Source organism: Anabrus simplex, chromosome 9 (genome assembly GCF_040414725.1).
Source record: "Anabrus simplex isolate iqAnaSimp1 chromosome 9, ASM4041472v1, whole genome shotgun sequence".
NCBI classification, from domain to species: Eukaryota; Metazoa; Arthropoda; class Insecta; order Orthoptera; family Tettigoniidae; genus Anabrus; species Anabrus simplex.
This window is the reverse complement of record NC_090273.1, coordinates 88,893,716-88,918,306: the sequence shown is the minus strand read 5'-3', so window position 1 is coordinate 88,918,306 and position 24,591 is coordinate 88,893,716. Positions and strand designations below refer to the sequence as shown.

At 42.2% G+C, this 24,591-nt stretch overlaps 1 protein-coding gene across 1 annotated transcript in view; it reads left to right on the top strand.

Moving 5' to 3' along the window:
* The window catches only part of LOC136881164 (uncharacterized), an 85,792-nt gene extending 61,548 nt beyond the window's left edge, over nucleotides 1-24,244 (top strand). The window contains exon 3 of the mRNA XM_067153826.2: nucleotides 23,997-24,244. Coding sequence (XP_067009927.2) covers nucleotides 23,997-24,226 — 230 coding nt within the window. The 3' untranslated portion in view covers nucleotides 24,227-24,244. The remainder of the gene's footprint in view (nucleotides 1-23,996) is intronic.
* Nucleotides 24,245-24,591: the final 347 nt, after the last annotated feature.

Sequence of the window (24,591 nt, the reverse complement as noted above, 5' to 3'; positions counted from 1 at the left end):
TGTTATGCAGAAACGATTAGCATTTCAGTCACCTAGGTTCAGCATGTGTCCTGTTGCCTAGTAGGCACTGGGTCCTCCACGGGCATTGATAACATGTTCCATGCGTGATGGCATCGACGCGTACAAGGTGCGAATAGCGGCCTGGGATATAGCCATCCATGCTGTATTCACATGGTTCCACAGTTCATCTTTGGTAGATGGCATTGGGTCACAGCGCCGCACCCGTCGTTTCACCAAATCCCACACATTTTCGAATGGCGACAAGTCCAGTGATCGGGCGGGCCAGGGCAACATTCTGATTTCGTGTGACAACAAGAAGGCACGAGTTCTTGCAGCAACATGTGGTCGCGCATTGTCCTGCTGAAATACAGCGTCTGGGGTGTCGTGCAGAAAGGGTATGGCTACGGGCCGCAGGATGTCACTCACGTAAGTTAAACTAGTCACAGTGCCCTGGACACGCACCAACTGTGATTTGTGGATGAACCCAATAGCACCATAAGACCTTGAGTTGGTGCTATATGTCTTGTGCGAATGCAATCAATGCGTTGCCTCTCCCCCTGTCTGTGGCGAACCAAAATGAGGCCATCATTTTCAAACAAACAGAACCTGGATGCGCTGTCATTCCTGTCCCCAGTGACGTCGTTCCATATACCATATTGCAGTATAGCATGTTTATGTACATTAGTCAAAGATAGGTGGAGAAATGGACGACACGCCGGTAACCCAGACGTAATAAACGGCGACGGACTGTCACGCCTGATTGTGTACGATGTATTATACAGTTCCACTGTTGCGTCAGAGGCGAGGAGGACGCAGATCTGTCCTGTAATGCCATTCGGATGAGGTGTCGATCTTCTCGGAAGGTGGTCTGGGTGGTGTGACCAGACCCATCTCGTCGTGTTCTATGGCCTTCTGTGAACCATTCTGTATACACACGTTGCACTACCGACACACTTCTTCCCACACGAACAGCAATTTCCCGGATGGATGCATCACATTCTCTCATGTCAATAATGCACCCTCTTTCAAACTCACTCATTTGACGGTACGGTTCTCACATACGTCTGCGAGGCATCCTGCACGTCTGCTCAAGTCACACTGAACCATCAACTTCGGTTTATAGCGCCAACGAGAGCCGGAGGCACATTGTACCAGTCGGTGGTGGTGCGCCGAGATATCAATGTGGACCTTGAACCTGAGGGCCTGCAAATATGAACTTCGTATCTCTAGTCTTTCAAGGTGTTCTGGCTTTTATGAACATGAGTGTATTTCTATATAACATCTGATCAGAATAGTTATGCTTCTTTACCACAACCAAAATAACACATTATGGACATTCATTATACATCCGTTCAACTTTTTCTCTTCTCCTTTTCTTTCTTTCTTATATATAGCATTTACTGCCACGTAGGCCTCATGGATGGCCTCCCTAGTATCTCGACCCCCACGTTGCGATGCCGCTCGATATTTCCTCTTGTGTTAGCACGCACAAGAGAGAAGCTTGACCAACACAGTGCTAGTCGTCCTTTGATCCACGTTGAGTTTGTACGAGATTAATTACGTACAACTACTCTAACTGCGTACTGTTTAATTGTACAGAGTTACAAGTTCCGAAGAAATGAATACAGACATGCGTACTGAACCACCACTTTAACTGAGATAGCCTCGACTCAGCGATTTCAACAACAACAAAAAAAAAAAAACACCCTAAAGGGGGAAGCCCAGCTTAACGGAGGAAAGGAAAAGGCTAATATTCATTCGATTGTTAAATATGCTACAACTGAGTCGTCCAGTTGCAAAACCCGTATTGTCCATTTTTTTTCTCAAAATGAGTTATCACCGCCATTGTATGCAGCTCATCAAAATACACAATCCAGTAATGTAATAAGTGAGCAAAGGCCATTTAATCCATACGTTTAAAGGTGACAAATAACGGAACTGCTGCAAAAGTCATTATGTCCAGCGTGTGTTACGCAGCAAAGCTCGTTATGTCGCAGAACCCTGTAAGAGGATCATACGTACACGAATAAACTATAACAGCGATTGTGGTGGAAGCAAAAAGCATATTTAACCATGGGAAACCCTTTTCTGCTATTGTGCCAGTACCAGTGGAGGAAGGGGTTCCTCCTAAGAAAGAAAAGCTCAACGACCTGCACACATTGCTGACCAAACATTACGGGAAAGAGTGGATAAGGAACGATGACCGCACGTTCTGAAAAGCACTGTTTGACCAGCGGCAAAATTTAAACAGTGAAATGCCAGACTGACATTGATGTGGGAGGTTTTGTTGTGACAATAACGGATTGTTAAAATAACTGTACAGAATGTTAAAGAACTTATAAAACGTTTTGAATGATTGATGATTTCTTGATGTAATCATTAAATCAAAGAGCGGGGATTAGATATCTTTTTTTTTTTTTTTTGGCTATTTGCTTTACGTCGCACCGACATAGATAGGTCTTATGGCGACGATGGGATAATAAAGGCACATTCCTTACACACATGATTCAATGAATTTACATTCAAGAGCTGGACAATTTTCCTTTTAACTTGAAGCCTACTAACAAAAAAAAAATCTATAAATTTAGCCGCAAAAACATTCAAAATTTCCCTATAAGCAATACTTGCCATTACATTAGGGTAAAACAAATTTGCATCATCATCATCATCACATTTCTTAAATCACCCATATTTTCTTCAGTGCTTGACAACGCATTACGGCATTCCAAATGGGGTAACTTGGAACACAACCAGCCACACACACATATGCATATGCATTTTCCTGAATGAAATTAAAACCCACAGATCACACCTACAACAATACATCCGTATTGAAGGTTAACTGCTGCACTAATACAATAAAATAAGCTTGTCTTTTAAGCCAGTTAAAATATGGGTCGCGCAGGTCAGAAGTTTAGGAAGTAGACCTTCAGTGAAAATATTTTTGTAACAGGAAGAATATATATGCAAACGCAGTATTTACCTACATTTTCTTGTCACGAGGGAAACGGAAGAAAGACCGCGAATCCTTCTGCACTTCATAGTGACGGCAGCCAAACGCAGCACATATCTTTCCACTCATATTGACAGGAGATATAAAGGAATGACACACGCTACTATTTACTTGTGTCAACTTAATGCAAACACATGAATAATACCAAAAACTTCACAAACAAATACACGTGCCCTTATAACAGAATCAGTAACTCCAGGTCACTCCGTTAGACAGAGCTCTAATCGCTGTCCTCGATATCTCGCAGAGTGTCGTGTATTGTTTGTACTGTACTTGGTACAATGAACTGCTGCTAGGTGCAACCAAGAGGCAATTCCTCTGCATACAAATTGTAAAAAAAAACCCGAAACAAATAGAAATTAACTATTTCAAATGATTCTACAAAACCACCCTGATCATTTCCGTACTAGATATTAGGCTAGATACAGTCGAACCTCGATATCTCGAACCACCATTAACTCGAATTTTCAGTATCTCGAAGTAACAAATTTCCTAGCCGTTTCCCCCATTCTTCACGTGTATATATTTCTTTATTACTCGAAGTTCGGTTACACAATTTTCTTAATTTCTCGAAGCAAACATTTCCTGCCTTAAAGCAAAAGATACTCTGTCACTCGCATGTTGTGCAATATTAGCTGTGCAATACGGCATTTATAGTTTATAGTGATGCTGGGAGCTAACATGACGGGAACCGAAAAACTAAAACTTCTAGTGATCGGAAAATCGGCGAAGCCTCGCTGTTCCTCGGGTGTGAATTAATTCCCGGTCACGTACGAATGCAACCCCCCGAAGTCGCAGATGACAAGCTCCATTTACGAATCTCGGCTGCGTGGTATTGACGAGAAGTTTCAACGTGAAGGGAGGAAAGGTTAACAGTAACAAACAGAAGAGACTTACGGATTTTTTCCAAAGGTGTTAACGGAGGTTTGTTTCTTGTTTCACTATTGTATGTACTGTACCATGTCTTCGAAAAAGTGACTATAGTAAGTGTTATAATTAAAGTGATGCCGTAAAATAGAGTTTGTATATTTTTAACTACTGTTAACTACTGTTAAAAATAATGTATTCAGTATAAGCCCGTAGACACTGTGCATATGATTCAATTACGCGCTATACATGCTCAAAAACAGTATTCTGTATATTTCGAAAACTGGAAATAAAAATTTAGCTTCCAAGGTGATTCGAGATATCGATATATTTTTTTTGCGAGGAGTCTGCGGGGCCCCTTAAAGGCCCGGGCTCGCCTGCAGTGCAGGCCCTAAAGTAACGCACTTGCACGCGGGAATTCTTTTACGTGCCAATAAATCTACCGACATGAGGCTGACGAATTTGAGCACCTTCAAATACCACCGGGCTGAGCCAGGATCGAACCTGCCAAGTTGAGGTCAGAAGGCTAGCGCCTCAACCGTCTGAGCCAGTCGGCCCGGCTTTCCCATTTTCACACCAGACAAATGCTGGGGCTGTACTTTAATTAAGGCCACGGCCGCTTCCTACCCACTTCTGAACCTTTCCTATCCCATTGTAATAATAATAATAATAATAATAATAATAATAATGTTATTTGTTTTACGTCCCACTAACTACTCTTTTACGGTTATCGGAGACGCCGGAATTTAGTCCCGCAGGAGTTCTTTCACGTGCCAGTAAATCTACCGACACGAGGCTGACGTATTTGAGCACCTTCAAATACCACCGGGCTGAGCCACGATCGAACCTGCCAAGTTGGGGTCAGAAGGCTAGCGCCTCAACCGTCTGAGCCACTCAGCCCGACCTATCCCATTGTCACCATATGACGTATCTCTGTCGGTGTGACGTAAAACAACTTGAAAATTGTAACTGTAGTCCTTTCTTGAGCATATTAAACAAGGACCTGAGTTCAAATCCAAGGAGCGGCATTGAGTTAACTGCTGGAGCTGAATAGTAAGAAGACATAAGAAAAGCCTACACTCATATTTTGTAAATATCATAATGTTTGTGATTCTTTATTATTAATATAGATTAACTTAACCAACATTTCCTACTTGTTTATATGGTCAGTGTAATAACCTGGTGAAATTGCCTAATACGCTCCGAAGTCCCCAGTCTCTCTATTCTCAAGATACGAACAATAACCTGACACACAATACAAAACAAACTGAGAAAAGTAAAGAATACTCTGTAACTTTGGATAAAGTTACCAATTAGTGAGATGTCTGGACCTTCACTCGAAGTAACAGTTTTAAAATATCTGGAAATAGCCTTGACACAGCCATCCTCAGAATGGAGTGTTTATCAGTAATTCTGATTTTATCATCTTCTTTCTTGAAAATGTTTCTTCGCAAATGTACGTAATCGCAAAGGAACGGAAGTATTTTCTAGTAAATGTTAATAAAACCAGAAATTTTTCATTATTAAGTTAAGAAGATTTCCCTCTGAGACTTGTCATTTGATTGGGAACAACACTGAAGTTGAATTAATTCCAGCTGTTGTTGCACAGGTCTATCACTGAAGTCAAATGGATTTTCTCCTCATTCACAGAAAAGTCTTTAAACCTGTTTTCAAATTAATTCTTCAATAAGCCAATCAACTTTATAAAGTGATCGTATGCCACTGAACTGTTCGAGTTCGCTTCTTCAATTTCAGTACAACATGACAAGTGTGGGAATTCACCTTTCTCTAATTACTGTTGAAATAATTTCACTTTATTCTGAGCTGGGCTGAGTGGCTCACGTCAGACGGTTGAGGCACTAGCCTTTTGAACCCAACTTGGCAGATTCAATCCTGTCTCAGCCCGGTGGTATTTGAAGGTGCTCAAATCATCAGCCTCATGTGGATAGATTTACTGGTACATAAACGAATTCCCGCGGGACTAAATTCCGAAAATTGTAAAAAAAAAGTAGTTAGTGGAACGTAAAGCCAATAACATTATTATTATTATTATTAAATTTATTTAAATGGGAAACCACGGAAAACCATATTTATATCCGCCGATAGTGAGGTTCGAACCCCTATCTCCCTAATGCAAGCACGAAAGGACTGAAACGTCTCTAAAATATACATACCTCCTAAGGTCATGTACTACACTCGCATAATCTTAATTTGTTATACGTCGCACCGACTCTGATAGGTCTTACGGCGACGATGGGATAGGAAAGGGCTAGGAGTGGGAAGGAAGCAGCCGTGGCCTTAATTAAGCTACAGCCCCAGCATTTCCCTGGTGTGAAAACAGGAAACCATGGAAAACTATCTTCAGGGCTGCCAACAGTGGGATTCGAACCCACTATCTCGTGATTGCAAGCTTACAGCTGCATGATCCAAAAATCGCAGCCACTCGTTCGGTCTCATATACTTATAACTAGGGCTGAATACCTGAACATTTCCTTAAAAAAAAAAAAAGACCTATAAATCTAAAAAATCCTAAAAGCTGGCAAAAAGGACGTAAAAATGCGATCCAAATTCATTCATAATAATAATAATAATAATAATAATAATAATAATAATAATAATAATAGAAAGAACAACTTTGCTTTGCGGGAGTGAAAGTACGGTGGACTCAGAATATAAGTTATGTTTTTAAAATTTTCTTTTTTACAATTGGCTATACGTCGCAGCGACTCTTATAGGTCTTATGGTGACGATAGGATAGGAAAGGGCTAGGAGTGGGAAGGAAGCGGTCGAGGCCTTAGTTAAGGTACAGCCCCACCGTTTCCCTGTTGTGAAAATGGGAAACCACGGAAAACCATCTTCAGGGCTGCCGACAGTGGGGTTTGAATCCACTATCTCCCGAAAGCAAGTTCACAGCTGCGCGCCCCTAACCACACGGCTAACTCGCTCAGTAAGTTCTAAGTAACTGATACGAAGGTAGCGAGACTGATCGCTGGTACGAACAGATAGGAACAATGGAAGGAGGGTACTCGGAATGAGGAGATAAAGACTAGGTTAGGAATGAATGCGACTGATGAAGCTGTTCGCATAAATCGATTTCGGTAGTGTGGTCATGTGATGTGAATGGAGTAGGATAGGTTACCTAGGAGAATAATGGACTCTGTCATAGAGGGTAAGAGAAGTAGATGGAGACCAAGACGGCGATGGTTTGACTCGGTTGCTAATGATTTAAACATAAGAAGTATAGAATTTTAAAAAACGCCACAGAGCTGGTTACAAATAGAGGATTGGGGCTCTGAACTTTGGAGCGTGAGTTGGCGACCACGCAGCCCTTGGCTGAGTCCTAGCATTGCTTCCACTTACTTGTGCCAGTCTCCTCACTGCCATATATCCTATCTGGTCTCCCTTGGTCAACTCTTGTTCTTTTGCGACCCCGACGCTATTAGGTTTCCGAGGGCTAGGGAGTCTTTCATTTTCACGCCCTTCGGGGCCCTTGTCTTTCTTTGGCCGATACCTTCATTTTTAGAAATGTCGGACCCCTTCCATGTTCCTCTCTGATTAGTGTTATAGTAGAGGATGGTTGCCTAGTTGTACTTCCTCTTTAAACAATATTCACCACGAAATAGAGGATTGCGGAGGCATTTCGTAAATTCACAGACACTTACAGACTGAACGCTGAAAGGTATAACAGTCTATAATGAATATGTATGTATGTATGTATAGTAGGGTCCACGAGAGTTGAAGTCTGACGTTTAGCGCCACCGGCGAGAAAAAGTTGACTAACGCTGCTCGAAAATGGTCTGTTGCTATGACAACAATAACAGAGTTGCCACTTTTAAGAACCCTATCGCCACGTGCGTTGGCTTGCTCTCACTCGCTTTTGTGATATTAATTGGAGTTGTACTGTGTTAGCTGTGTTAGTTGTTGCTGATTTATGTAATTATTGACATGTTTGTTATCTAACTATTATTGTTGTTGTTATTTTCATCATCATCATCATCATCATCATCATCATCATCTGTTTACCCTCCAGGTTCGGCTTTTCCCTCGGACTCAGCGAGGGATCCCACCTCTACCGCCTCAAGGGCAGTGTCCTGGAGCTTCAGACTCTTGGTCGGGGGATACAACTGGGGAGAATGACCAGTACCTCGCCCAGGCGGCCTCACCTGCTATGCTGAACAGGGGCCTTGTGGAGGGATGGGAAGATTGGAAGGGATAGACAAGGAAGAGGGAAGGAAGCGGCCGTGGCCTTAAGTTAGGTACCATCCCGGCATTCGCCTGGAGGAGAAGTGGGAAACCACGGAAAACCACTTCCAGGATGGCTGAGGTGGGAATCGAACCCACCGCTACTCATTTGACCTCACGAGGCTGAGTGGACCCCGTTCCAGCCCTCGTACCACTTTTCAAATTTTCGTGGCAGAGCCGGGAATCGAACCCGGACCTCCGGGGGTGGCAGCTAATCACGCTAACCACTACACCACAGAGGCGGACATTGTTGTTATTTTATTTTTGTAAATTAGTTAGTGGTTAGTTGTACAATTATATTCTCTATTTGATATGTACATTTGTTGAGGTTATTGTGAGGTTAGTGAATATGAAATCTCGTATTTACGTGTTCTGTCATAAATGCCGGAATTATTAACATGAGCTTAGGAACGGGTCAAAGTTTATTGAATTGCATTAGGCCAACATAGTTGATTAAAAATTCAGCCTGTATGAAAGAGTGATAAGCCGCAGATTGAGGTAACTATGACAACGAAGCTTACTTCGTAGTTACAGCTTTCGCCGCTCAAATGTCAGACTTCAACTCTCGTGGGCCCAACTGTATGTATGAAAGTCATGCTCTTCAGTGTCGACTTAGTTAAAATAGCTTTTTTCAGTCAGTCGAACACAAGATATAAATTTACAGAATAGTACATATCTATTTTTCTTCTAGGTGTGCACTAGAGTTTTATAAATTTGCATTGCTGTTCAACAGTTTGAAAGAACACAAAAACAAAGTAGCCTAGTCAACATTGAGAGATCGACTTTGATCTCAAAAAAGGATGACTGTATCCAGTCTTTGAGTTACAACCAGTGGCTGCATGAATCTTGCTCTACATATAACGACTGTTGCAGCAAAATTGCTAGAAAACAAAGTTTTAAGAAACAATCGGTAAAAACTTGTAAGAGGATAAACATCAGTTTTTGATTCAAGAATCCTGCCTTAGACATGTTTTCAAATTACTGTCAGGAGATAATTATATTCATTATGATTTTGATGTTTCCTTTATATATCACGCCGGCCCCGTGGTGTAGGGGTAGCGTGCCTGCCTCTCGCTCGGAGACCCCGGGTTCGATTCCCGGCCAGGTCAGGGATTTTTCTCTCGACCTGAGGGCTGTTTCGTGGTCCACTCAGCCTACGCGATTAGAACTGAGGAGCTATCTGACGGTGAGATGGCGGCCCCGGTCGTGCTGACCACTCGGCCCCTCGTAATCTGCAAGCCTTCGGGCTGAGCAGCAGTAGCTTGGTAGGTCAAGGCTCTTTCAAGGGCGTTAAGTGCCGTGGGGTTTTATATAACACCGTGAAGAATCAATTGGACATGCACATTCATAGTAAATCGAAATTGAAGTAAGATTAATTTAATGTCGTAAATTATCAGATACATTCTTTTACCATTGATGATTATATTATATGGATATAAGTGTCTTGTAGTACGTTCTAATGTTCGGTTATATTAAAGTTGAAGAAATTGGCTTAAATTTGATTTTGTCATTAATTACTTGCGGCATCTCTCCCGAGCAAAGTCGGCATCTATACTAGATTCCAGGGAGAGACGCCGCTAATGCAACAATTCCTTTGTTCTCTCCTTTCTCCAAATTACTTTCAATTACCAATATTTTGATAATCTCTGATCAAATGTACATGTTTTCAAATTACGCTCGATGAATTTGGAACAATTTTTAAACTAAATATAGCGAGATATAACAAAAGACATAGAAAGTGCGGCAACTCTACCGGAATTACCTTATACTGGTAGATGTCGTTCTTCATTAGACGTAGAAACCTGGTTTCAAGTTGAAAACCCAAATCTTCGCGAACTCTTTTAAAATGACATAATCAGGCTTGTATTGATGTCTTACATTTAGTGCAGGCAGCTGACATGTAAGGCCAGCTACATACGTGAGACTTGTACAGTTAAGTTTCGATTATCCCAGTGTCGATTAACCGAGAATCCGTGTTATCCGAACCCGAAATAAATAAATAAACAAACAAATAAACAAATAAACAAACAAACAAAGAAATAAACAAACAAATAAGACTAAGCTAAGATACTATCAGAAAGTGATCCAACCAGAGTAGCTATACGATTCAGAATGCCTTGGATTAACAACCAGAATAGACATCGAAGAAATCGAGAAGAAAGTAAAGTCTTCGAGCCCAGAAAATGCGCTGACACTGATTAAATAGCAACGAAGAACGGCACAAAATATGTCAGCAGGATATCGGCCGTAACACAAAAACGAAGGTTAAATATTTGGACGACAGGCTCACTAAAAAAGTTCATATCATTTTAACAAGTTCAATGGAAAAGGCAACTCATATGAAAACCGGTTCCCTAACACCAAGAAGGACCTACAAGAAATGAACGTGGAAAAAGACATCCATGATAGAATCACATTCGGAAACAAGTACAGACATTTGAGAGGTTCCAGAAACCAGAAGCAGTGACCAAGAAGACGGTTGAAAAGAAACAAGCTGCAGGCAATAAAATGAAGGAACACTGCGCCATAGAAGACTGCAATAATAAAGAGTTATTTACGTGGCCCATATGTGGGCAAAATCGACTCAAAGAAACAAATATAGTATTAGCCAGAATATTCCGCCATCAAAGCCGCCGCCCCTAAGGACGTGTGTAGTGGCAATAAATAGAGAAGGATGCGAATGGCGTTGTGGTGAGAGATTTCCTACGCTACCGGTATTGTTGGGACCGGAAGAGAGCAAGAGTTGACCAAGGAAGGTCGGCCAGGAAACACTCTGCATAACAAAATGGAATCAATATGATTCAGTCAATGATGACGATGATTGTTGTTTAAAGGGGCGTAACATGTAAGTCAGCGGCCCTGAGATTCAGTCAGGGGCCCCATGGTCGTCAAGCAACGCTTCCAAGTTGAGAGTCGCTAGGGAGAAGCTCCCATTAGTCGCCTCTTACGACAGACAGGAAATACCGCTGAAGTGTTTTATGCCCCCCACCTACAGGGCGATGTTCTCGCGCTACAATAACAGATTATCAGAAGATACACAAGAACTTGTGGCTGATAACTGAAGTTGTCCCAAACTGATGCAACAGCAGGACAAATATCAATAATAGCAAGCTGTGGTCTAGAATGACGGCAGCTCCGTTGTGCATGTATTCTACTGCCCCTCCCTCTACGCGTGGCGCATTCCTCTTTCGTAACTAGTAGGGACGTCCATCTCCGTAGCGTAACGGCTAGGTGCCATCCTCGGAGGGCGCGTTTCGATTCCCGGTACTGCCAGAGATTTAAGAATGGCAGGATGGCTGGTATGTGGGAGAAATGGTACGTGGGGGTGTGCCTGAAAAGTGCTCCCCCTGTGGGTGGGGGCGGTAGAATAACACCCACGGTATCCCCTACCTGTCGTAAGAGGCGACTAAAAGGGGCCCCAGGGGCTCTGAAATTTGGAGCGTGGATTGGCGACCACGGGGCCCTTGGCTGAGTCCTGGCATTGCTTCCACTTGCGCCAGGCTCCTCACTTTCATCTGTCTTATCCGACCTCCCTTGGTCATGCCTCAGGGGCTCTGAACTTTGGAGCGTGGGTTGGCGATCACGAGGCCCTTAGCCGAGTCCTGGCATTGCTTCCACTTACTTGTGCCAGGCTCCTCACTTTCATCTATCCTATCCGACCTCACTTAGTCAACTCTTGCTCTTTTCGGACCCCGATGCTATTAGGTTTGCGAGGGCTAGGGTGTCTTTCGTTTTCATGCCCTTCGTGGCCCTTGTCTTCCTTTGGCCGATACCTTCATTTTTCGAAGTGTCTGACCCCTTTCATTTTTCCTCTCTGATTAGTGTTATATTGAGGATTTTTGCCTAGTTGAACTTCCTCTTAAAACAATAATCACCACCATCACCACCTGAAAAGAGCTGCACCGTCTCGGGAAGAGGACACGAGTTTACTTACGATAGATCATTCCGTGTTTAGAAAACAGTATCGCTCTTATGGCAATAGGGTTGCCATATTGAACGGTACTACTCAACAGCATCGCGTCAAAACGGCGGCTGTACAAAGTAGTGGCAATATTGATAGACCGCGCTATTTAATGAACTAACAAGTACAATTGCAATACATTCCTGCATAGCCAAATTTTGGGAAGCCGTTGGGGACCCCTCAGGGGCTCTGAAATTTGGAGCGTGGGTTGACACCTTGGGGCCCTTAGCTGGGTCCTGGCATTGTTTCCACTTCCTTGTGCCAGACTCCTCACTTTCATCCATCCTATCCGACCTCTCTTGGTCAACTCTTGTTCTTTTCCGACCCCGACGCTATTAGGTTTGCAAGGGCTAGGGCGTCTTTCATTTTCACGCCCTTCGTGGCCCTTGTCTTCCTTTGGCCGATATCTTCATTTTACGAAGTGTCTGACCCCTTTCATTTTTTCCCTCTGATTAGTGTTATATAGAGGATAGTTGCCCAGTTGTACTTCCTCTTAAAACAATAATCACCACCACCACCACGTTGGGGACCGTTGGCAAGGCGTTCTGTGTTGATGACAGTGAAGGAGCGTCCTACTGCGCGGAGTACACATGCCACGCCAGGAAATCGGCGGGGTTCCTTCAACTTCGGAAATAGGTCGAAGTCTGGTGAGTACGGAGGGTGTCCCAAGAGCCACCGTTGAAATAAGAGCTTGCGATAGGGCGATTGTCTCGCAATAAACGTGGACGTTTACGCCGTATAGCCAGACAAAAACGTCGCTCCAGAAATCGGCAGTAGTAGTCACTGTGCCCGTCAGGCCCAGCATGCGAAAGAATAACATCCACGTAGTCGTATGCCACAATCAGCATAAGTTCCACCCGACTGGGTTCCTTCCGAAATTTCTGTGGACGTGGCGAACCTGGGTGATGCCCTTCATTCAATAGACGCTTTTCTAAACTCGTGCCGACGTCTCATCAATGGCGACAATACGCTGCAGAAATGCGTCTGCCTCGTTGTGGTATCTGTCCAGGTGGATACCAGCCAGTGCATACCGGTGCCATTTCTGTACGTCACGTCTGTGAGTTGATGTGAAACCCAACGGGACGCAATTTTCCCCATGTTAAGACATTTGTGAGTATGTGCCACACCATCTGATGACTGAGACCAACCTCTACGGATAATTCCCGAATAGTCCATCGATGTTCTACAACAGGGCTTCTCAGGGTGCATGCACCAGTGCATTGCACTGTGCACGGTGCAAAAGACGACTTCGCTTCGTTGATCAGAGTGCAAACCCCACTCCTCGATTTGGAGCAATAGCGCTGTCTCTCTCTTTCCCCACGCCTGTCTCGCTCGCTCCGCCTGTCTCCCTCTTCCACGCTTGCTCAGTAGCGCTCCAAATCCGAGCCAAGGTGATCCGAGCTTAGCCGAGTAGCCCAGAGACGAAGCGTTGGCCCAAGCCGAGCCGAGTGCACTGTGCACAGGAACTCTGCGCTTCAGTTTGCACGCGTGAGATGTCACGCACGATGTCAATCTGATCTTAAAGAATGGACGGCCGACCTGTGCGGTGCAAATCCGCAGTCTCATTCCAACCCGCACGAAACGCCTTGATCCATCGTGCAACCGTCCTGTACGGTAATGAATTCTCGCCACAGGCTTCACGTGATCCTCTATAACATTACGATACATTTTTGCCACGAGCAACCTCGATTTTAATCCTCGAACACTGATCACCTTTTGAAAAAATACTTTAGAGCGGTGAGATCGACACTCTTCACTTCAACGCCACACAGCAACAACTCTCCTTCTGGATGCCCGACAAACGCACACTGCACATCGACAACAGCGCCACCTGACCCCTCCCATATTCTATTTGCGCATGCCCGATCTCCTGCGAGTGTCTGGACTACATTGCCACTACACTATGAACAGGCCTCCTACATTTGTGACACTTGAACAAACGTTTAGTGAGGTACCCCCGTGGTTGGTTCCGCGACCGGGTATTCATCTAGATCTACTCCGTGGACCCAAGGTGAACACGGATTTCTCCGTTTATCGGAGGTATTTCCAGGACTTCGTTTACCAATATCCGGCTGCGAGACATATCTTCACGGATGGTTCCAAAATCAGATATAATGTTGGTTGCTCTTTCGTCATTGATGATATGAGCACGAAGATCTCGCTTCTTAAAGTATGTAGCGTGTATACTGCAGAGTTTTATGCCATCTTAGAGGCTCTGCAGTTTGCACTGCATGACGAAAGAGGCCACTTTCTTATGTGTACCGATTCGTTAAGCTCTCTGCAGTCTGTTGAAACCTGTTTCTCGCAACACCAACTGGTGCAGCACATACATGACCTTCTAGCCAGGTTAATGGATGCTGGCACCAGAATCGCTTTCGCGTGTCTACCAAGCCACGTTGGGATTGCGGGAAATGAACTTGCGAATGAAGCTGCAAAGGAAGCGGTACTTTTACCTCCAAGACCTGTCAATGTACCTGCTAAAGATATTTCTTCTCAGCTACGTCGAACCATCTTGGCGTCGTGGGATTCGGAGTGGCTACCTACCCGAACTCTCAACAAGCTGAGACCAATTAAGAAGACAACTACCGTGTGGCGGTCCTCTTTCCGACCTTCACGGAGAGAGGCCATAGTACTGTGTAGGCTGAGGATAGATCATTTACTATCTACGCACTCTTATCTCCTAAAGAGGGAAGACCCCCCCAGTGTGTTCTTGTGTTGCCGACTTCACCGTCGCCCACATCCTCACAGAGTGCGCCGATCTCTGTGGCCTAAGACGGAGCCTCGGCCTGCAGGAAACACTCGAACGCATACTAGCCGATGACGCGACTACTGCTGATCTCGTCATCCGCTTTATGTGCGACAGTGGATTAATCAAGGGCATATAAATTACAAGTGTACTGTTACTCAGGGAACGCAGGTTCCCTTTTGATTCGTTAGTAATTTTTCGGCCTAATTCAATAAGTTTTTGTTTTATTTTATACTACGTTTCGAAATTCCTTTGTTGAATAAATAATTTTGTTTTTATTTTTTATTTTCCACCAATTTGTTCAGAGAGGATGATAATCTCGTTGTACTCCCTCTTAAAACAAAAATCACCACCACCACCATAGGAGGGAGAAAATAAATTGGAAATTGTTTTTATGAAGTTAAGGGGACTTCGGGTTTAGAGGGGGTTCATTTTGGTATTCATAGATAACAGGAAAACGGCGCCACATACTGTATATTGGTGAAACTCACTATTTAAGTTCTAGATAAGTACTCACTGATATAAAGAATAAACAACATACGCAACACGTTAATAGACGACTTCTCTTCAACGGTGATAAGCTGAGAGCGATTCACAGAGTAACGGATTACGCGTTGCATGTACCAGAGCGACACAGAAGGAAAATCAAGGAAGGCAAGAAAGCGATGGCCGTGCCGCCATTGTGCTTCCTCCCTGCGAATGTACAGTAATAATAAAATAGAAAATCTTAAGTAGTTATATTAACAACGCGCGGCCAAAAATGCCTAATCTTTTTTCTTTCTTTTAAAATACTATATAAAGTAAATTATAATATTCCTTAATTACGAGAAATTATGGGTGTTTAGGAGGGAGTGTGTTCACTCCTTGTAGGTCCATAAGATCAATATTGTTTTCTTAACATGGAATGATGGGACAAATGCTTACTTTTCATTATCATGTTCCTGCGTATCCGTACACCATAGTATTAGGTTAAAGCAGGGTTTCCCAAACGTGTTGTCTCTGAGGCCCCCTGAGCACGACCAAGGACCCCTCGATAGTGCATTCAGTAAACAAGCAAAAAAAAAAAAAAAAAAACAGAATTTCGTAATGATACCATCTTTGATTTTTATTCGCATAATTTAGGATTAACATTTACTTTCTTTGAAAGTTTAATTTAACTTCATTTACATAAAAATACTTTATACATGCACAGAAATTATGAAACAGTGTAGCACTTGGCTAATAATTACAATAGTGTGGATGTGAAAACTTACTTTTAAGAATTCACTTGTTGCGGATGTTGTATCAATGGTGCTGTTTTAAAAGACCAAGCGTTTCACAAGCGTAGTCGCTCGAACCGAAGATCAGCTTCTACATTTTCTCTGTTTCTGTACTTCGTTTTCATTTGTGTGAGGGCAGAAAAGGTACATTCACACAGGTATGTTGTCGTGAAAGGCATTAAACGCAGTATTTTCTTTCTAGAAATTGTAGTGTATTGGGGATGCCATGGACACAAATGTCGATCAGAGACATGAAGTTGTGATACGTGCATGGAACTTCGTGGAGCTAAACATGCCGCACCATCTGATTCTCCACCCATATCATACTTCAGTGACATATTTTTTACTTTCTCTCTGCCAAGATACTTCGGCTAGTTGATCTCCCTCAGAGAAGGACAGTTCATGTTCAGTTTCAAAGAAGGGATTTCTGATCCACGAGATTTTCTCAATCAGAGTCGGGTAATATGGTCTGAGTGTGGATTAGTGATGGGCTACGCTCTTGTTCGAGACTCTCGAGACTGACGTCGCAGATCCCGAGACTCTCGCGAGAATCTCGAGACCGATCCTCCTGTAGTGCAAGCTGTGCGACGTACCAGTAACTACGACTGTAAGCTTGATAGTATATCATTGGCAGTTATTGCGTGAAATAACGTTCTCATATGAAAACGTTTGAGCTAATACATTTTGTCAAAAGCCTGGAAAAGTACTGCATGTTCAACTACGAACCCCTTAATACCATTAACGAAAGAGAAAACAGAATGTCAGTATCTTAAACTGTTCACGACTTATTTGTGGTGGACATCTTAGCTGAATAACCATGCATAATTTGTGAATAACTGTAGATAGGATGTACACCTACTTGGATACTTGAGGCGTGCATTATTCGAACCTGAGAGGGGAATATGTGCTTTGCTGCATATGCAACCCCCATTACACACAAGTGGAACGTGTAATCTAAAATACCCGACTTTGCTCCAATTCTTTTAGCAGGGGTGATGGGCAACGCTCTCAAGACCGATTCTCGTGTGCTGGGAGCTATGCGACGTGTCTAATCTTGATAGTTATCATCATCAGTTCTCATATGGAAACGCGTGTGACGATAAATTTTGTCAATAGCCTAGGAAAGCACTGCATGTTGAACTATGAGCTCCTTAATACCATTAACGAAAGTGAAGGCAGAATGCCAGTATCTTAAACTGTTCACGAGTTATGTCAGGTGGAATAACTGTTATTAGGATGTAAACCTACCTGGGTGCCTCACAATCGTTGTCGGCAGGGTAGCTTCTAGTGATTCAGACCGGACCGGAGGTGTTCTGTGACTATTCCTATTCATTTATATTATGTGTTTTTAAGTGTCAGATCATCCCAGAAGTATTTCTGCCGAGATGTTTTACTTCTTTTGAATAAGCAACACAGCGGGCTGTGCTATGTGACATCTCTTCAAAATAACCGACATCCACGACTTACGTTGCGTTTCGGACATCGTCTTCAAGCTGTCGCGTACAACTAGACACAATTTCACATTCCACCGTCATATATCGAAGTACCTAATTATGACGCGAATACTCTATAACAGGGATGGCGAACCTATGCCACGCGTGTCAGTAGGTGACACGCGTAGACGATTTCGTTGGCACGCCACATTAACATATTAACTTTTTTTATATACGTCTTGTACTATATATATCTCGTGGATCGTATAGTCATAATGTTCCACGTGTAAGAAACAAATATCTAAATTCTAGTTCCATTCGGAAGCGCAACACTGCAACACTGATAGGTCCGGAAGTCTAGTGTCAGATGCGGCCGGCGAGCCCTTCGCTCACCCACGTCAGTACCGCGTAAATATTCTCAGTGTGTAACCGTTATTGAATATCATTTTCTGGTGGTTCTGTATATGGACCTCAAATATGTTTTCGGTGCCGAAAATACAGAAACTTAAAGGTACTGGCTAGGTTTTTCAAGAACAGTGGACAAAGGAATTCGGAAAGACAGAAAGAAACTATAAAGATGTGTGTTCCTTGTATTCGTAAACAGTTGTATCCCGCACATTTAATCATTCAAATGTTCGTTTCACGCCAAATGAAGAGAGTTCGTTTTACAAAAAAAAATCGATCGATGAACAAAACAAACTAGTTCCTGTGTATCATCTTTCAGGCCAAGGAATAACACTACTTGCTGACATGAGTTCTTGGACGAGGCTTTCTTATTGAAGTCAGAAACATTATTTGAAGACTTTCCTGACAAAGAATTAACAGAATGAAAAAAATGCTAGCCAGTATATACTGTCAAGAATTGATTAATAAGAATGAGTAAAGATGTTTCGGAGCAATTGAAAGCCGATTTGGATAACACCGAGATGTATTCAGTATGTCTTGATGTTAGCTGTTTTTGTCTGATTTCCTTGTGGAAATATGATGAGGGAGGAATGAGTTAAATTGCTGAGCTTACAATCTACGACAACAGGGCAAGATATAATGAACGAAGTGCAGCAAGAACTTGTTTTAAAATGGGGTTTGACTTACTGAAAATTGTCTGTGACAACTGATGCTGCCCAAGTATGATGAATATTCATAATGGATTTGTGAAATGTCTTAAAGATGATGTTAAACACCCTATTTTACAGTCTATTTTATATTGCACCAGGAAGCCCTATGTACGAAAGAAGGTATGAAGTCATTTGAAAGTGTACCCTCGGTGGTAACTAAAACTGTGAACTTCATATTTGCACGTGCTCTAATCAATCGCCAGTTCTCGAAGATGTTACACGAAGTGGAATGTCAGTATGGCGGACTAATATACGATAATGCTGACTGGCTGAGTGAGTCATTGGCAAGTACTTCAAAGGTTTGTTGAGCTCTTGGACGAAATTCGCTTCTTCATGACAGAAAAGCAGGAAGAATTCCCAAAACTCACGGACCCTATTTGACTGTGCAATTTAATCTTTCTCCGTGATTTTACAGCAGTATACAACGATGTGAATAAGGAACTGCAAGGAAAGGGATATACTTCAAATAGACTGTTTGAGATCGTAAAAATATTTCAGGTTAATTAACTTTCGAAGATGAAAAGTACTGCATTTATAAGAAGTATGTGGACGTCTTACAAGATTCAAAACAAATAGTTTTCAAGAAATATTCACAATTTCTAGATTTGGAGAAAACATTGCACTTTATTTCAAAACCTCATATTGCACAAATGGGTGATATTAAGGTCAATTTTCTTGACTGGTTAGATTTTAACCATTTAGAAATGGAGTTGACTGAATTTCAAGAAAGCAGTAAATGGGTGAACAAATAGGTACAACTTGGCGAAGCATTGATAAAAATAGTGTGTGCTGTTGATGATGAATACTCTCTCCAGAAGCTAGAGAACTTGATTCTTGAACGGCGGAGCAGCCTCTCGTGAACATTTTTGGCCATGAAGAAACTTGCGATAGTGCTAAATAATTATTTTGTTTGGGCCATAATGTGCCTGCGAGTACTTCTATAATGAACGTTGCGAATTCAACAGTTGGAAACAGCATTAATTCAGCGCTAAGTACATCTTGTGTGTTACTGAAGACAACAAGTTATAAACCTAACATAAGATTACATACCATAATATTTAACAACAAGTTTCACATTAAATGTGAGAATGATATTTCACTTGTCCATTGACAATATTAATATTTTTTATTTTTATATCTAATGTTATTTATTGACGAAGTGCGTTATAATGGGCGCTTATTATATATGTTTACAAGTAATGTTAGATATTCCTAAAACATACATGTTTAGAAAATGTGTATTTTGCAGTATTTACAAAATACGACCAAGGAATGTGCATTCAAATGTATTTGCAAGAGATATATATGTAATAAATTAATACATTAATAAATAAAATATTATGAAATATAATTGAGAATTATGAAAAGAAGCCCAGAGGAGGGAGGGGGTAGCCATTCCTTAAAGGAAAATAACAAGTGGCACAGTAGGCAGTTGAGAATAATACACCAGACTTAAAATGGCATACTGATTTGAAAAGGTTCGCCACCTCTGCTCTATAACACTGTAAGGAATTATTTCCTTTGTCACCAAAATATCGATAAACACAAGCGGTGGTCATATGTTATTGAATGTGGGGTTTGATAACGATGTACACCTACCTACCTACCTACCTACCTACCTACCTACCTACCTACCTACCTACCTGTCGAAAGAATTGGAGCAAACTGAAGCATTTTAGATTACACATTCCACTCACGCGTAATGGTGGTTGCATACGTATCAAGGCGCATCTTGCCTCGTCTCGAGTTCGAATAATGCTCACCTCTAGTATCCAGATACGTGTACCTACAGCAGCCGTCAGGTTCTGTACTTAAACCACTCATTCGTGTACCTACCAGTGCATACAATGCCCGAATGCGTATCCTTTATAATTATGTTATACTGCGTCAAAATAGACCTCGGTAGAAATGGACGCCCTAGTCGCTTGTCGACACGTGTTTACGAAATTGGGAAGGCCCGTGGTGGGCTATTCGCATACTCATGACAAAGAACATTCAACTCCGACAACCTGTAGGCCTACGACACGCTGCTCAACGCACAATGTGGGGACAACGCTCTCGAGATTTCTCGAAATTTCTCGCGAGAAATAATGCCTGCGCTAGTCTCGAGAAATCCCGAGAAATCGTCTCAGACTGCCCATCACTACTGTCCATACAATTCAGCAATTTCTCCAGATCGTTAGCAGAGTCAGATAAAATAACAATATCATCAGCAAATCTCAGGGTTTTGATTTCCTCTCCTTGGATTTTGATTCCCTTTCCACATTCCTCTGTGATTTTCTTTATCGCCTGTTCTATGTACACATTAAAAAGACCCCAAAAACTTTAGATTCAACACTAATTTCGGCCATTATGGACATTTTCTTTTTCACCCTTTCTCATCTCCTTTGCCAATTGAGGCTGAATTTGGACTTAAACACTATTCAGAGTGTTATTTATTTCAGTGACACTAATATTGGTCGTTTTAGATTATTTTTACATGTCACTTGCTCTCTACTGTAATCCCTAGAGGTGTTAGGGGTGTCTTACCCCCAATTATTTTTTTTAGACATTATGACATTTGTGTACCAAGTTTGGTTGAGAGCTATGGTGGAATATACACACACACATCCATAATCTCTGTCATTTTGGATATTGTCACGTGCCAGCTCTGTCGTGGCGCTGACTGGGGAGCTCCTAGCCGGTCTGGAGGGCATGGCTGGCATTTCTGTGTGTTGTCGTCTGCGGGCTTACCTCTAAGTTTCCTGGAGATTCATTGAGAATGTTCTGCCTCTAGCCACCTCAAGAATATTCTGACTTGCATCACCCGAGCTATAAAAAGTGAGGCTAGTCGCAGACAGTCAGTGATAGTCAGTGTGAGACTCAAAGTGTTGGGGATCGGTGTCTGGGCTGAGGGCAACAGAGGTGTTGGCTGTCACTAGTGTCCCACCGAGGTCTGAACAAGGAGCTGTTGTGGTGTCGGAGTGTCCAGCGATTAGCTGGACTGAAGGCGATGTGCAGAACGCAAGACTGTGTACTATCTGAGAGTACTGCGTGTTTGTCTATTTCTGTGGACTGAGGATCGCTGTGAGTCAGCAAGAGAAGTCACTATCGTGAGTGTGAGTTTTACTGAATATCAGAATGTAATCAATGAAGTGTGTAAATTGTTTAGTGAACGTAAATTGTGAACTTACGTACGTAATACCATGAGGATTTGAATGTTGATGTGAACAATTGTGCGGGCTAGGTTTCCCCACAGGCATTGCATGCGGTAGTGCTGGGTGTGCCACCAAAAGGACTGTGAAAGCAAAACTTTTACTCTACGTGAGAAATGTAATGTGTAAGATTTTGTGTTAAATCGTTCCACACTGTAAAATAGAACATTTGATCATGTACATGTATATATTCACATATTCTGAGTTGATCTTTCTTTTAATAATAATAATAATAATAATAATAATAATAATAATAATAATAATAATAATAATAATAATAATAATAATAATAATAATAATGTTATTTGCTTTACGTCCCACTAACTACTTTTACGGTCTTCGGAGACGCCGAGGTGCCGGAATTTAGTCCCGCAGGAGTTCTTTTACGTGCCAGTAAATCTACCGACACGAGGCTGTCGTATTTGAGCACCTTCAAATACCACCGGACTGAGCCAGGATCGAACCTGCCAAGTTGGGGTTAGAAGGCCAGCGCCTTAACCGTCTGAGCCACTCAGCCCGGCTGATCTTTCTTTAAAGTAGTAAATTAAGTCCTGACACGCATAATTGTGTGGGTGTTTTTTTCAGATGTTAATTTTTATTTTATAAAATAAAATAAAACTATATGTACTGTATTTAAGGGAATTTTAGTACTCTTTTGACGTACAAACAAAAATTCACACCTCCGGTTTTCTTTCAAGTCTGAAAGGGGTTAATATTCGCTGTTGTATCGTCCTGCTGTTGAATATTGTTGAGCTGTTGGTGTTTAGTTTTTCACTGCATGTCACTATGAATTATTGGACTGTCTCTGGAGTCAAACAAATGAATAGTCATCATGTATTGTGTAGCCTGTAGCCCTGTGGTCCAGCAGTCTACGCTCAATTGCTGTATGAGGTGTCTGAACTTGGAGAAGTGAAAGTAAGGGTTAGCCTTCCCCAAGTAATAGCAATGGGCCAGACCGCCTCTTGTGCCATAAGGAAGAGAGACTTGTAAACAGACAGTAATTGGTAGGTATGGCCATTCATGTTTGATTAGAATTGTGTGTGTGTGTGTGTGTATATACATTTATTGGGTCTACCTGAAATCAATTAGAGTAATAAAATACATGCTTTATTTGTAACAATATTTTTTCCTCCTTCTCAAACATCCCCCTCCCTATGCCGATATGGGCTGAACTTGGACTTAAATGACATCCAAAATGTCACTATTCATTTCAGCGACACCAAAAACTATGGATTCAACACTAATAATAGTTGTTATCAATTAGTTTTTCATGTCATTCCCTCCCTAAACCAATCCCTAGGGGTTAATTAAGGCCTTAATTAAGGTACAGCCCCAGGATTTGCCTGGTGTGAAACTGGGAAACCACAGAAAACCATCTTCAGAGCTGCTGACAGTGGGGTTCAAACCCACTATCTTTCGGATGCAACCTCACAGCTGTGCACCCCTAACAGCACGGCCAACTCACCCAGTGCTAGGGGTGTCTTACCCCCCACCATTTTTTCCAGGTAGTAAATAATAATAATAATAATAATAATAATAATAATAATAATAATAATAATAATAATAATAATAATAATAATAATAATAATAATAATTTCGTGTGGCTATTTCTAGCCGAGTGCAGCCCTTGTAAGGCAGACCCTCCGATGAGGGTGGGCGGCATCTGCCATGTGTAGGTAACTGCGTGTTATTGTGGTGGAGGATAGTGTTGTGTTTGGTGTGCGAGTTGCAGCGATGTTGGGGACAGTACAAATACCCAGCCCCCGGGCCATTGGAATTAACCAATGAAGGTTAAAATCCCCGACCCGGCCGGGAATCGAACCCGAGACCCTCTGAACCGACTGAACCGACGCTGACCATTCACCAACGAGTCGGACCAGGTAGTAAGTCATTTGTGAGACAAGTTTGATTGAGAGCTATGCTGCAACACACACATCGGGTCTATATTCATTTATATGTAGATTGTATAATTTAGTATTTTCAGGTGAAATTAAATCAGATATGTTTTTTATTCTCAAAATACCATTTTGGTGTATGTGTCCTACTTTCTCATATTGTGCTCATAAAGTGAGAGTTAAGCCCAGTAAGACAACAGGTACATTTTTCTTTTAACATATTTGGATATTCCGATTGTCAGTGGTGCTATGTTTCTTCCTATTGTTCCAGGTCCTCTGGTTGTGCGGTTGGTGAAGTACAGAAACGACCACTTGATCATGGTGCTACCCGAGTTGACCTGGACGGGGCGTAAACCAGAGACCAGAGTATTATTACTGAGTCGTGTAAAACATGCCTCCCCTGATCCTCTCATTGTCATTTCCATGCAGGAAGCTCTTCAGAAAGCAGATGTATGGATTTCTGTCTACAGTTGGTATTTGTGTCACAACAACTTTAACTAACCTAGCCTTTCCTGATAATAACTAAATAGTGTACTATTAAGTAGTCAAAATAAAACGGTTGTTGCTAATCTTTCGTTTTTTAATATCTGATTGTTTAATAAGCCAATCAATGCTGGGGCATACCTAGAAAATGATATTTTGAAGTGGGGGTGATGAAGATGGTTTATGTACAGATTCTCCCATATAGTGACTGGTTGAATTATTATGTTCAAGAAGTACTTGTTCGGATTTTGAATTTGCTATTGGCTTTACGTCGCACCGACACAGGTAGGTCTTATGGCGACGATGGGACAGGAAAGGGCTAGGACTAGGAAGGAAGCGGCCGTGGCCTTAATTAAGGTACAGCCCCAGCATTTGCCTGGTGT